This window comes from Abramis brama (assembly GCF_963993115.1).
Source record: "Abramis brama genome assembly, chromosome: 3".
NCBI classification, from domain to species: domain Eukaryota; kingdom Metazoa; phylum Chordata; class Actinopteri; order Cypriniformes; family Leuciscidae; genus Abramis; species Abramis brama.
The window spans coordinates 559,771-575,029 of record NC_139965.1 but is presented as its reverse complement, the minus strand read 5'-3'; the positions used below and the strand labels follow the sequence as shown (position 1 = coordinate 575,029).

General features: G+C 44.6%; 1 protein-coding gene across 2 annotated transcripts in view; it reads right to left on the bottom strand.

The window, feature by feature from the left end:
- The window catches only part of nrxn2b (neurexin 2b), a 471,382-nt gene that overhangs the window by 178,187 nt on the left and 277,936 nt on the right, over positions 1 to 15,259 (bottom strand). For both annotated transcript variants that reach the window (XM_084110063.1, XM_084110064.1), the window contains 4 exons: positions 12,527 to 12,688; positions 11,464 to 11,902; positions 5,594 to 5,977; positions 1,003 to 1,206 (listed from right to left, as the gene is read on the bottom strand). In XM_084110063.1, the coding sequence (XP_083966189.1) occupies positions 1,003 to 1,206; positions 5,594 to 5,977; positions 11,464 to 11,902; positions 12,527 to 12,688 (1,189 nt within the window). The remainder of the gene's footprint in view (positions 1 to 1,002; positions 1,207 to 5,593; positions 5,978 to 11,463; positions 11,903 to 12,526; positions 12,689 to 15,259) is intronic.

The window sequence follows — 15,259 nt, the reverse complement described above, 5'->3', positions numbered from 1 at the left end:
TGCTGGTCAGAGGTGTAACTGCAGGCTGAGGTGTGTCTCAGTGTGTGTCAACCGCTACAGAATAGTGTGAGCAAACAGCCAGGGATCGGCTCACGGCACACACACACAGATTTGAGGCTGTCGGAACGACACGGGGAGGGAGTCTAAGCCTTTATTTCAGTCCTCCAGTGAAAGATGAGAAGCTCTGTCTCTTTTTCCAGTGTCATCCGGCTCATTAACCAGTTGACCATCACTGATCTCAACTTAAAGAGTATATGCTCACTGTAAAGCAAATATTTAATGCAAAATATTTATTTCTGTGGAGCTAAAGGTAATTAGACGTCATAGATGAAAGACTGGTATGTGTGTGTGTGTGTGTGTGTGTGCGGCAGGAGCCGGTCTCTCGGGCTGTTGGCCTCGGCGTCGCAGACAGACACGCGTTGAAGGGACGGAAGAGTCCGGGGGAATGAGAGAGAGAGAGAGAGAGAGAGAGAGAGAGATGATCGAGTTTCTCTCCCACCGTGTGATTTCCCAGAATGCACCTCTGCCCTGTGCCGCCGTCCACCAGAGAGTTCATTTTTTTTTCAAATTTTTGAATACATTTTAAAAGAAAAGAAGCATGAAAGGGTCCGTACGCAGATCTCAGACAGTGAACGAGACCCAATCTCTTACACAGTATTACACTTCTCGGTCCCTTTAACACATTCTGTTGACTATAAGTATATAAAGTGAATACACTGGAGTAGTTTGGGCATTTTTTTTCTTTTCTTTTTTTCTTTTTTCTTTTTTTTGTGTGTTTTATGTATTTATTTTTGTGACATTTTCAAACAATCCCCACAGAAGAATAGAAGTGTTCTGTCGCCCTCTGCTGGTGGACGGAGCGATCTTCAGGCAGAGCGAGACCCATCTGACAGAGATGACACGACAGCGAGAGAAGAGGAGGAGGAGAGAAGAGGAGGAGGAGAGAAGAGGAGGAGGAGAGGAGGAGAGGAGGAGAGGAGGAGAGAGGGAGACGGCAGGTACCGAGGTTGACGGTGAGTTTGACCCGTCCCCCGTCCAGCTCGAGCCTCAGTGTGTCCGCAGACTCTCTGGAGGTGGTGGCCATCAGGATCCCGAACGCCCGCTGGGACATGAAGCGCAGGGACACGTCCTCCGCCTCCGTGTGCATGGAGCCGGGCATGAGGATCTTCAGATACATGCTTCCGTCATAACTCAACACAGTGGCCTCTGCGGACACACACACACACACACACACGACTCTCTGAGACAAGTGACAGGTCTGACAAACGCGGCGTCCACTACACTGAAAGAAATAACTTGTAGGATTTTCTTGATAAAATCCTCATAACAATTTGGACTAACACATTTTAAGTAAATTTTACTGCTACTACTCCCAGACAACTTCCCAGACAGCAACATAGTGTTGTCCCAGATCCACATCCGGTCCAGATCCGGTACACATGTATTCCACTCGGCCCAGATGTGGGCCGGATCCGGGCCGACACTATGTTGCTGTCTGGATTACCTGTTATTATCAAGTAAAATCGATTTACTACTGAACTTAACATTCATTTGACATTAAATTGACACGCAACATTTAATATAAGTAATTAATTAAATATTACTTAATCATATTTAATTTCACATATAAAATTTAAGTTAAGTAAATTTAACAAATTATCTTTATACTCAAACAATATAACACTGAATTACTTTTAAAGTGTATGTTTGACTTAGAAACATCTAAGTAAATAATACAATAGTGATTGTATGGATTCCATAGTGTATCTGCATAATAGAACACAGAGACCTCAATACTTGGTACACAATACACAATGACGGTAACATTTGATACATTTACATTTAGTCATTTAGTCATTTAGCAGACGCTTTTGTCCAAAGCGACTTACAAATTAGGACTAAATTAAGCGAGTCATCATGAAGAGGCAAGAAACAACGCAAGAAGTGCTCAAAATACGAAGTTCAGGCATTATTAAGAGTAGCATAAGCCCGATAAGCGAGGATTTAAAGGAAAAGGAAATTTTTCTTTTTTTTTTTTTATATGAGGTTAAGTGCTCATGGAAGAGATGGGTTTTCAGCTGTCTTTTGAAAGTTGCCAGGGATTCTGCGTTCCGGATGAGGGAGGGGAGATCATTCCACCAGCATGGAACTGTGAATGAGAATGTTCTGGAAAGTGATTTTTTGGCTCTCTATGATGGAACCACGAGACGTCTCTCGTTGACCGATCGTAGGCTTCTGGTAGACGTCGCTCGTTGACCGATCGTAGGCTTCTGGTAGACGTCGCTCGTTGACCGATCGTAGGCTTCTGGTAGGGATGTAGGCTCGTAGGAATGAGTGAAAGTAGGAGGAGCTGAGCCTGTGATAGATCTGTAAGCAAGCGTCAATGCCTTGAACTTGATGCGAGCAGCGAGTGGTAGCCAGTGCAGAGAGATGAACAGAGGAGTGACGTGGCTCTTGGGCTCGTTGAAGACAAGACGAGCTGCAGCGTTCTGGATCATTTGTAGAGGTTTAGTTGCACATGATGGAAGTCCAGCCAGAAGAGCATTGCAGTAGTCAAGCCTAGAAATGACCAGGGCCTGGACGAGAAGTTGTGTTGCATGCTCAGTTAGGAAAGACCTGATCTTCCTGATGTTGTGCAGTGCAAACCTGCATGATCGAGCTGTCTTTGAAATGTGATCTGTGAAGGTCAGCTGGTCATCCAGTATCACTCCAAGATTTCTGACCAACCTTGATGGGGTGATTGATGATGAATCTAGCTGGATAGTGAAGTTGTGCTGTAGAGACGGATTGGCAGGGAGGACGAGAAGCTCAGTCTTTGCCAGGTTGAGCTGCAGGTGATGTTCCTTCATCCATGTCGAGATGTCTGCCAGGCAGCTTGAGATCCGTGCAGCTACTGTGGGATCATCTGGTTGAAATGAGAGGAAGAGCTGTGTGTCATCAGCATAGCAGTGGTAGGAGAAGCCGTGTGCCTGTATGATGTGTCCCAGTGATGTGGTGTAGATGGAGAAGAGGAGGGGTCCCAGCACTGAACCCTGGGGAACACCTGTGGTCAGTTGATGTGCTCTGGATATCTCGCCTCTCCATGCGACCCTGAAGGACCTACCTGTGAGATAGGACTCGAACCAGTGGAGAGGCTTCTGTGACCGACAGTAATGCAGTCTCAGTTGAATGCCCTTTCTTGAAGCCGGATTGGTTGACATCCAGCTGGTTGTTCAGAGACAAGAAGGATGTTACTTGGTTGAAAACAGCTCTTTCAAGTGTTTTCGCAATGAATAGTAGGATAGATCGTTTCTGAGTATGAATGTGTCATTTTGAGTAGAAAATTCACTCCAGATGTTACAAAATGGCGAGTTAACAAACCTAACAACAAAAGCAATGATAAAACGCTGTAAAAACAGCTGGAAAACAGCAAAATTATTCAATTAATTATCAATTACTTATTAATTATCAACCTTAATTTTATATTGTTGATATTTAAGCTTTAATTTCTACAAGCTTGAATTGAATACTTGTATACCGGTAGGATTTTAGTTTTTCATGTAGAAATTCCATTTGTTGTTTTCTGTAGCACTTACTCCACCACAGAATCATTTTCATCAGTGCACACACACACACACACACACACACACACACACACATCATGTCCTCTGCTGTGATGTGTAGTGTAATGCTGTCCTGTGACACTTGGTGGCAGTAAAGCGCTGCTGTAAAACTGCTGATAATCACACAGACCCAGAAACATGACACAATCAGCTTTTACTTTACAACACAACATCTGACCGTTACAAAGATGAAAATAAAAATGTTTAATAAAACAAACGAGCTTTTCTCTTACAGTGTTTCTCCAACACACTACTAAACACCCACCTGTTCCTGCTATAAACATGAGGAATGAACCTGCAGAGATGGAGTATTCTGCATGTGAAGCCCTTGAGCTCAGTGATGTCGCGTCTGAACGGAGGGATCTGATATCAGAGACGAGCAGCTTTAACTCCAGCTGGTGTCGTAAACACACAGATGGTTCTGCTGAGCATCACTGCTCCGGTGCGCTTCCCAGACACACGGCGAGTCCGGAGAGCGCTGATGGAGCGAGGCCGTGGGAAATGAAGCACAGAACTCTGATAAAAGCCTCACGGATGCTAAATATAACCTCTGCAGATTCACACGGGTCACACTGAGTGAGGACGAGACACACACATCACTCTTCACTGACCACTCTCGTTTGTTATGGAATATTGCAGTGTTTATTGTAAATGATTTATGGGTGCGCATCATTATTGTGTTAATAATCTTGAATCAGAATAAGTTCCTCTTGCAGCATCTCTTCTCTTCTCTGATGACGAGGGCGGGGCAACCTGTCACTCACATGAGATCAGCCAATAGCAAAGCATCCAATCATCCAATCAATTCCTCACGGACACAATCAAGCCCCGCCCACATTAGGGACAATAGGGAAGAAAATACTTCTGTTTCATGATGACTTTAAAGCTTATGCTGTATCTTTGTCCTATTGTATTTATTTGTGCTATTGCTTGTCATTTGTTTACTTGTCTTTTAATAATGTTTGATAGGTAATGGAAGTGGAAATGTTTGAACTATACATAACATAAGTTGCATTAACTCCAGTATTCGAACTGAATTGTGAGATTCCACTGGTATCTAAAGTGTTAATGTCATAACAACCTTATTTATTAGAAGACCAGGTTATAAGATCTTTGTCACCTCACGTCAAAACATGTGTTTGAAATCTAGGAGTGTATATTGACAGCTCTCTAAAACTGGACAAACAGATAATCATGTTGTAAAGTCAAGTTTCTTTCACTTACTCAATCTAGCAAAGATAAAATCATGTTTGATGTTTAAAGGCTTTGAAACTGCGATCCATGCTTTGGTAACATCAAGACTTGACTACTGTAATTCGTTATATACGGCAATTAGTCAGTCATCTATTTTACGTTTTACAAAAAGTTCAAAATTCAGCTGCTAGACTTTTAATGGGGTTAAAAAACGTGAACATATTAGTCCTACCCTGGTCTCCTTGCACTGGCTTCCGGTCTACTGTAGGATTGATTTTAAACTTCTGTTATTGATGTACAAATCCTCCCATACATAAAGTCGCTATTGCTAATGCTATTACTGTCAGACCTCAAAAACCTGAAAAGAGCTGTCCATTTAATTTGTATCTGTGTTCTATTGTATTTATTTGTGCTTTTACTTGAAATTTGATTATTTGTTCTTATTTTATTACTGACTCTTTACTTGGCTTTAATATTGTTTTAAATTTATATTAGTTAGGCAAGTAGTTTTAGCTGTGGCATCGAAATTGGAATAGAGAATTGTGGATTTTCACTGGTATCTAAAATGTTGGTGTCATTAATGCCTGTTTTTATGGCCGGTACATTCTCTGAAGTCTCAGGCCATTGGCAGGTGTGCCAAAAAGTTAGTCTTAGACCCTGAATATATATATTTTAATTAAATTATGTATTTTTATTAATTAATTATTGTTTTTTTTGGTTTGTTGTGGGGCCTGTAAAAAGTTAGCAGTCCCTAACTACCTGTCTGTTTGTGTGTTTGCTTGTCCAGGCTCTCTTACCGATGTCGCAGTTGCTGCCCAGGAACCCGGTGCCGGTGCAGTCGCAGATGTAGCGGTTCCAGCCCTCTTTGCACTGTCCTCCGTTACTGCAGGGGGCGCTGCTGCACCTCTTCTGGAGCTCGCGCGTGCAGAAGCTGCTAACGCCCGGCGCGCTCTGGATCTCGGCCAGACGCCGCACGTCTCGGCTCTTCCCGTCGATGAACAGGTCGCGCACGCAGCCCACGTAGCCGTAGTTTAGCAGCGCGGTCCACACCTCGGGGGGGAGGATCAGGCCCTGTCGCGGCTCCGGTAAACCACCCAGGAACATGTCACTGTCCAGGTCCAGGATCTCACTGCCCTCGTTTGAGCTGAAGGGGATCGAGCGGCTGTTGACTGAGATGGACCCTGACAAGGAGAAGAAGAAGACGTGTGTGTGTGTGTGAGCGATGAGTGCTGATGTGAGCCTCTCAGTAGATCGGAGAGATTTATGACCTGCTGTTAATTGTCTATTAAACTGCAATTACAGAAGTGCTGGAGTTTCTTCCCCACAGGACTCACACACACCTCCTCTAGTCTTACACCCGATTAGCCAATTACAGCAAATGGATGCCGCCTTTGGCATCGCTGCGTCTCGTTGGACACGCTTTAGGAGCGATGACTGCAGGAGTGAATCCTTGAGATCAGGGATTCCTAAACCTTTCAGTCAGCCGAACACCTTTGACATTGGCTTGAAATATATACGGTTCTCTGATGTTGGCTAGTGATGCAGGAAAAACACTTACTATTTCTGTCAAGACCACTATCGTCAAAGATGATTGACAATTAGCATACAGTTAGGATTGGCTGTCTGGTTCTGTTCTGGGAAGCTTAGCTTGGATAAGAGCAGGAGAGCAGCAATAACCCCCCTTAAGGCCTGTTCACAACAAGGACAATAACGATAAATATATAGTTTTAAAAATCATTCTCCATATTAAAGAACAGCAGAGTTCACACCACAACTATAATGATAAAGATATGAGGAACGATATCGTATGGGATCACTATTTTTTTTTTTTCAGCTGTTGAAGGATAAAACACTGACAGCCTATCAGAATCCATTTTAACTTAAGGCCTCGTGCATTTAAAATAGCAGACGACATTGTGGAGAAATTAATGTAATTAGATCTATTACAGTAGCTTCACTCAAAACATAGCATGCTGAAGACATCTGCTAGTTAAAGCCTTGTAAATGCAACAAGAACAGCAAAAACATGTTAAATGTCATTGTAAACACTTTGAAACCGCAGCGCGCGGTGGTTAGAATAAACACACAGTTATCGTTCGTTGGTGTGGACGCAAATATAGTTATCGTTTTCGTTATCTTTATAGTTATCTTTCTTGGTGTGAATGGCCCTTTAGTGTAAACAGAACAGAACCAACATGAATGTATTGCAGATATTATTAATGCCAATATTTTAATTTACAACATAAAGCGAGAATTTAGTCTGATTCAGGGGGAATCAGAATGCCGAATCCAGACTGAGACAGATGGAGCCGAGAAGGGTAATACGCTCCTGAGAAACGAGAGGAGCTGGGGATGGAGGAGGGTAATTAGCTCCTGAGAAACGAGAGGAGCTGGGGAGGGAGGAGGGTAATTAGCTCCTGAGAAACGAGAGGAGCTGGGGAGGGAGGAGGGTAATTAGCTCCTGAGAAACGAGAGGATCTGGGGATGGAGGAGGGTAATTAGCTCCTGAGAAACGAGAGGAGCTGGGGATGGAGGAGGGTAATTAGCTCCTGAGAAACGAGAGGAGCTGGGGAGGGAGGAGGGTAATTAGCTCCTGAGAAACAAGAGGAGCTGGGGATGGAGGAGGGTAATTAGCTCCTGAGAAACGAGAGGAGCTGGGGATGGAGGAGGGTAATTAGCTCCTGAGAAACGAGAGGAGCTGGGGATGGAGGAGGGTAATTAGCTCCTGAGAAACGAGAGGAGCTGGGGATGGAGGAGGGTAATTAGCTCCTGAGAAACGAGAGGAGCTGGGGATGGAGGAGGGTAATTAGCTCCTGAGAAACGAGAGGAGCTGGGGAGGGAGGAGGGTAATTAGCTCCTGAGAAACGAGAGGAGCTGGGGAGGGAGGAGGGTAATTAGCTCCTGAGAAACGAGAGGAGCTGGGGAAGGAGGAGGGTAATTAGCTCCTGAGAAACGAGAGGAGCTGGGGAGGGAGGAGGGTAATTAGCTCGTTTGCTCCTGAGAAACGAGAGGAGCTGGGGAGGGAGGAGGGTAATTCGCTCCTGAGAAACAAGAGGAGCTTGGGAAGGAGGAGGGTAATTCGCTCCTGAGAAACGAGAGGAGCTGGGGATGGAGGAGGGTAATTAGCTCCTGAGAAACGAGAGGAGCTGGGGAGGGAGGAGGGTAATTAGCTCCTGAGAAACGAGAGGAGCTGGGGAGGGAGGAGGGTAATTAGCTCGTTTGCTCCTGAGAAACGAGAGGAGCTGGGGAGGGAGGAGGGTAATTAGCTCCTGAGAAACGAGAGGAGCTGGGGAGGGAGGAGGGTAATTAGCTCGTTTGCTCCTGAGAAACGAGAGGAGCTGGGGAGGGAGGAGGGTAATTCGCTCCTGAGAAACAAGAGGAGCTTGGGATGGAGGAGGGTAATTAGCTCCTGAGAAACGAGAGGAGCTGGGGAGGGAGGAGGGTAATTAGCTCCTGAGAAACGAGAGGAGCTGGGGAGGGAGGAGGGTAATATGCTCCTGAGAAACGAGAGGAGCTTGGGATGGAGGAGGGTAATTAGCTCCTGAGAAACGAGAGGAGCTGGGGATGGAGGAGGGTAATTAGCTTCTGAGAAACGAGAGGAGCTGGGGAGGGAGGAGGGTAATACGCTCCTGAGAAACGAGAGGAGCTTGGGATGGAGAAGGGTAATTAGCTCCTGAGAAACGAGAGGAGCTGGGGAGGGAGGAGGGTAATATGCTCCTGAGAAACGAGAGGAGCTTGGGATGGAGGAGGGTAATTAGCTCCTGAGAAACGAGAGGAGCTGGGGATGGAGGAGGGTAATTAGCTTCTGAGAAACGAGAGGAGCTGGGGAGGGAGGAGGGTAATTAGCTCCTGAGAAATGAGAGGAGCTGGGGAAGGAGGAGGGTAATTAGCTCCTGAGAAACGAGAGGAGCTGGGGATGGAGGAGGGAGGAGGGAGGAGGGTAATTAGCTCCTGAGAAACGAGAGGAGCTGGGGAAGGAGGAGGGTAATTCGCTCCTGAGAAACGAGAGGAGCTGGGGAGGGAGGAGGGTAATTCGCTCCTGAGAAACGAGAGGAGCTGGGGAAGGAGGAGGGTAATTAGCTCCTGAGAAACGAGAGGGGCTGGGGATGGAGGAGGAGGAGGGTAATTAGCTCCTGAGAAACGAGAGGAGCTGGGGAGGGAGGAGGGTAATTTGCTCCTGAGAAACGAGAGGAGCTGGGGAAGGAGGAGGGTAATATGCTCCTGAGAAACGAGAGGAGCTGGGGAGGGAGGAGGGTAATTCGCTCCTGAGAAATGAGAGGAGCTGGGGAAGGAGGAGGGTAATACGCTCCTGAGAAACGAGAGGAGTTTGGGATGGAGGAGGGTAATTAGCTCCTGAGAAACGAGAGAAGCTGGGGAGAGAGGAGGGTAATATGCTCCTGAGAAACGAGAGGAGCTTGGGATGGAGGAGGGTAATTAGCTCCTGAGAAATGAGAGGAGCTGGGGATGGAGGAGGGTAATTAGCTTCTGAGAAACGAGAGAGCTGGGGAGGGAGGAGGGTAATACGCTCCTGAGAAAAGAGAGGAGCTTGGGATGGAGGAGGGTAATTAGCTCCTGAGAAATGAGAGGAGCTGGGGATGGAGGAGGGTAATTAGCTTCTGAGAAACGAGAGAGCTGGGGAGGGAGGAGGGTAATACGCTCCTGAGAAACGAGAGGAGCTGGGGAGGGAGGAGGGTAATTCGCTCCTGAGAAACGAGAGGAGCTGGGGAAGGAGGAGGGTAATTAGCTCCTGAGAAACGAGAGGGGCTGGGGATGGAGGAGGAGGAGGGTAATTAGCTCCTGAGAAACGAGAGGAGCTGGGGAGGGAGGAGGGTAATTTGCTCCTGAGAAACGAGAGGAGCTGGGGAAGGAGGAGGGTAATATGCTCCTGAGAAACGAGAGGAGCTGGGGAGGGAGGAGGGTAATTCGCTCCTGAGAAATGAGAGGAGCTGGGGAAGGAGGAGGGTAATACGCTCCTGAGAAACGAGAGGAGTTTGGGATGGAGGAGGGTAATTAGCTCCTGAGAAACGAGAGAAGCTGGGGAGAGAGGAGGGTAATATGCTCCTGAGAAACGAGAGGAGCTTGGGATGGAGGAGGGTAATTAGCTCCTGAGAAATGAGAGGAGCTGGGGATGGAGGAGGGTAATTAGCTTCTGAGAAACGAGAGAGCTGGGGATGGAGGAGGGTAATACGCTCCTGAGAAAAGAGAGGAGCTTGGGATGGAGGAGGGTAATTAGCTCCTGAGAAACGAGAGGAGCTGGGGATGGAGGAGGGTAATTAGCTCCTGAGAAACGAGAGGAGCTGGGGATGGAGGAGGGTAATTAGCTCCTGAGAAACGAGAGGAGCTGGGGATGGAGGAGGGTAATTCGCTCCTTGACTAACGTGACCTGCCAGAGTGAATCCTCTAGATCAGGGATTCCCAAAGCTTTCTGTCAGCCGAACACCTTTGACATAAAATATTCTCTTGAAATCTTTACGGTTCTCTGATGTTGGCTAGTGCTGCAGGAAAACATCAAACACTTACTATTTTTGTAAGTATTTTTGATTGTTTATACATTTATTTACAGTATGTTTTACTGTGTAGTGGGGGTGTAACGATACCCTCATGTCACGATTCGATACATATCATGATACTGAACTCACGATACAATATTATTGCAATACTCCAAGACATATGACAAAAGCTTAACAAAAAATGTACTGTTGATTAAAATGCTAAATTTGGTTTTACATTGTAGGTGTAAATGAACAGGACAATAGAAACACCAGAATAAAAATATTCATGATTCTGAAGCTGAAGCTGAAAACAGAATTATTTTAGATGAATATGCTTGTATTCTGTCACTGACTAGATATATGTAAAATAATGTAGGCCACTTTTTACTGGTAACATCAGACATTTGGCATTATCAGGATGCACAAATATTCCCCCATTACATTATAATACATTATATTCAGTATATATTGTATATATATAGTAGTTTAATGTAGAGTAAAGTACTGACACTAAAACTCTGAAAACCTGATTTTTTTTCTCACACAGAAATGTTCATTTTGGGTGAACTATATACAATACATAGTCACTATCCACGATACATATTGTTGCGTTTTTGTATTGCGATATATTGTGACATGATATATTATTACACTCCTATTATGTAGTGAATCTCAGCGTATTATAATTATTATCGCACAGCTCTTGGATGTTTCCTCACCTTTCCGTCCTTCTCTCTGGACTTCTAATATTTGTTAAATCAGCTTAAATGTTGGCAATATGTATTAAAAATAATATAAAATATACTATACTATAAAATATGATTGAAAATAAAGGGGAACTATCATGCAAGCCAATGGTTGTATTGAGTATTATAAAAAAGTTTAGAGGATTTAAGTTAATTCGTGAACATTAATTCCTGTATGAAGAAAAAAAAGCTAGTTTTATAGTAAAAATGAATCAACTACGCAGGGTTAAATAAACAACCCAATTTCCTGGGTAAAATTAACCCAACATGTGTTCTGTCCTATATTTACCCAGCCCTTGGGTTAAAAACAACCCAAATTGGGTTTGTTTTTTAACCCAGTGTTTTTTAGAGTATATGTAGTGAATCTCAGCGTGTTATTATCATCATTGCACAGCTCTTGGACATATCCGTGCCCGCGGTTTTCCTCACCTCTCCGTCCTTCTCTCTGGAAGTCCACGTGACACCATTCGCCGTCGTTGACCTTCTTGTTGCTGGTCTTGAGTTTGATGCTCCCCGAGCCCATGTCCATCAGCAGGTACAGGAACCCGTCCAGCAGCTCCATGGCGAAGTAATCGGTCTTCACCTTGCGGGCCGGCCGCTGCTCCTGCGAGCTCTGGGGTTTCCCGTGGCTGAACAGCAGGAGTCCGCTGGGCTCGGTGGTGCGGAAGTCGAAGGAGATGGAGCTGGTCTTCTTGGTGTCCCAGCGCGGCAGGGCGATGTAGGACTCGGCCGTCTCGAAGGTCACGGGGTCGAGGGCCGCCACGTCCTCGCACCGGAACACCAGGTCGCCGTGCAGACTGATCTTGGGGTCTCTCTCGATGGCCAGGCGGGACAGCTCCAGCTTGAAGTCGTTGTTCTTGTAGACGACCTGCAGGGGGCAACAGTGCAGTTCATTAACCTCATGCTGTTACAGTCATTTAAAGGAAAGTCTGTTCACTCGGCATCTAACATCTAACGGCAGCTACAGTGATGATGACTTTATCAATCACTTATTCCACCATATAAGCAGCCCACATCCGGTACACATGGATTCCACACAGTCCAGATGTGGGCCGGATCTGGGCCGACACTATGTTGCTGTCTGGGAAACAGAATTTAAAAACATCTGCTGTCATTCAAACAGATAGCTCCGCCCCCAAACTCATGACATTGGTTGAGCTCACGCTGCTGAAACAAACAAAAACAGCACATAGTGTAAATAAAACAAAGACTATAATCTTTGTTTTATCTCGGACAGCAGATGTTTTTAAATAATCGGCTGTCAATCAAACAATAGTTTGTGTTTTAAAACAAACTATTATTTTAGCTTTTCGACTTCAAAATTGGATGTTTAATTCAATGTGTTACAGTTTCTTCGTAATGATGAGTATGTGATTGATCATGATTAATTGCACAAAAAAAGATTTGATTGATTGCAATTCATTTTTTTTTTGTATTTACTGGCAATATCCGAGTAGTTGGTATGCGCTTTAATGAGTGTTTTCTGACTCACGTCTTTCAGACAGCCCATGAAGTTGTTGCTGACCGGAGACCCGGGCAGATCCGCTGTGTTCGGGCTTCCTCCGATGTAGAAGAAGTCATCGGATCCCAGCATGGTGTAATCCTCCTGCGTGTAACCGGTGGTGGTCAGAATACCATCCACCGATATAGTGACCTGACGGCGGGCGCGGGCGAGAGAGAGAGAGAGAGAGAGAGAGGTTTTCCCGAGGAGAAACAGAAAGGAGAAAGGAGAGAAAGAGACTGGATTAAGGAGTTATTGTGGTTGCGATGGTTCCTAATCTGAGAGTCTTTAGCGAGGAAACGCTTCTTTACAGTGCAGTTGAAACACAACTAACTCATCGCCTGCTAAGACCAGAATCATCCCAGTGTAATAAAGTGGATCTGAAACACAATCTCTCTGTCGACCCTGCACACAAAAATGTGCGGAAACACTTTACAATACTGTTCCTAATGCATAACTACACAGGAACAAATGAGTAACGCACTATTACCATTCTAGTAACTAGTATTAACTAACAAGAAACTCTGATTAATGAATTAGTAATTATTATTACTTACCAATTCCAAATATTATAAATTATAGTATCCAAATTAGTTCCTTTAGAAAGATGTAGTAACACTCAATTCATTACTAATGGGTTACCGTTACCTTATACATTATGCATTGTTAATAATAATTATGAACCTGTATATAGTAGTTTTTATTAGTCTTCAGAGAGGTATGAAAAATAGTAGTTGCTGATTATCTAATAGTGAACTATTACTTACCAATTCATTAATCAGAGTTTCTTGTTAGTTAATAGTAGTTACTAGAATGTTGATAGTGCGTTACTCATTTGTTCCTGTGTAGTTATGCATTAGGAACAGTATTATAAAGTGTTCACAAATGTGCTTCTAATTTCAGCATGTGGAAGAACTACAAGAAGAAAATATTTTTGATAATACTTTTTTTATATATTTTCCTTCCCAAAACACATTTACAGAAGTCTCTCTCTCTCTCTCTCTCTCTCTCTCTCTCTCTCTCTCTCTCTCTCTCCCTCTCTCTCTCTCTCTCTCCCTCTCTCTCCCTCTCTCTCTCTCCCTCTCTCTCTCTCTCTCTCTCTCTCCCTCTCTCTCTCTCTCTCTCTCTCTCTCTAATGATGTAAATGTATCGTCAGACAGCAGATGTTTCAGTGTAAGATCTGCTGGATTCTGCTCTATGAAACACATTTCACGTCTCTTGAGCAGTTTTAACACATTTGCCTGTTGAATCCTCTGATTGAGAGGGGACGGGGGGACGGAAAACTCAAATCTTTCCTTCACTGTGTTTGCTTTAAAACCATTTGTCGGGATCATTCACACTTTGAATAATAATTATGTTTTTCCCCGTTCTGACTGAATGTGTCCAATTAAACCTGCGCTGATAAAGGCTGACGCCGACGACTTTATCCGTCAAATCATGTTTTTATTCAACGACTATCAAACTCAAGCCAAAACCATTTCTCTTCCCAACAAAATGCAAACCAGCTTGTAATGAAATACAGGATCTGAACGGCTGCCACTGACAATTATCAGTTTTTCTGGCTGGTTTTCTCTTCATGGCAAAAACTCAAAGGTCTGTCAAACACTTCTGAAAACCAGCGGAGAAACATCTTCTCTTTCTCCTTCACCAACTGCACCCTAGAGAAGCGTTTCCCAGAGCGCTCGCATCGCATCGGCGTTCTCGTTCTCCGTACAGGCAACACATTTTTATGTCTGCTGTCGTTCTCTCGGGGTTTGACCTTTGACCTCGCTGAAAGGACCTCATATGGGGATTCATCAAATGATCAGCATGTCAGACTTGTTTCTCAGGGCTTTGTTTGTTCTGTACACTCTTAGAAATAAAGGATCCAAAAATGGCGATGCAATTGAAGAACCCTAAAGAACCTCTCAGTTATCAGTTCTTAAAAGAACTACTTTATTAATGTGAAGGACCTCCTGTGCGACGGAAAGATTATTCATGGATACATATGCAGAAGCTTTGTTTCTAAGAGTGTATGAAGGTAGTTTGAGATGTTTCTCACGGTGGAAAGAGGGAATCGTGGTTGTTCTTCGCTCTTAAAGACCTCATGATATGATGAGCTGGTGTTCTTGCGCTCACGTACTACTACTGAAACAGAAAGCTGGTGTGTGTGTGTGTGTGTGTGTGGTCATTGGGCCTGTGTGTTCGACTCCAGTGTTATTACGGTGAATAAATGATCACGGAGAGAGTTAACCAGCTGTCAGCCACTGTGAGACTCGCTGAGAGAGAGACACGTTAGAGACCGTAACAAACACTCATTTGAAGACCATACACAACCTTACACACACAACCTTACGCCCGTGCACACAGGGACGATTATCGCACGCGCTTTTCGCCGACATGTAATGCCTCGAGAGGCAAGATTAATGCTGGTCTCTTTTGTGTCTGAACACAAAGAACTTTATGACAGTGCAGCGCCACCTTGTGTACCAGGGTATTTCTGTTTTAAAATAAGCGCCATCTACTGTCAGGGAGTGAATTTGCACGTTGACTCTGCGCATCGCCAGTGAAAATCGCTTGGGTATGAACACAAAGACACGTCGAAAAACGTCTTGAAAAACGGTGTGCACGAGGTTTTATATGAGCATCACACACTCATGAACAGACACATGTAACACACACTCACGTTTGGCTTCATTCATTGAGTTTATATGTACAGCTGATCCACACGGCCTGTTATTGTCT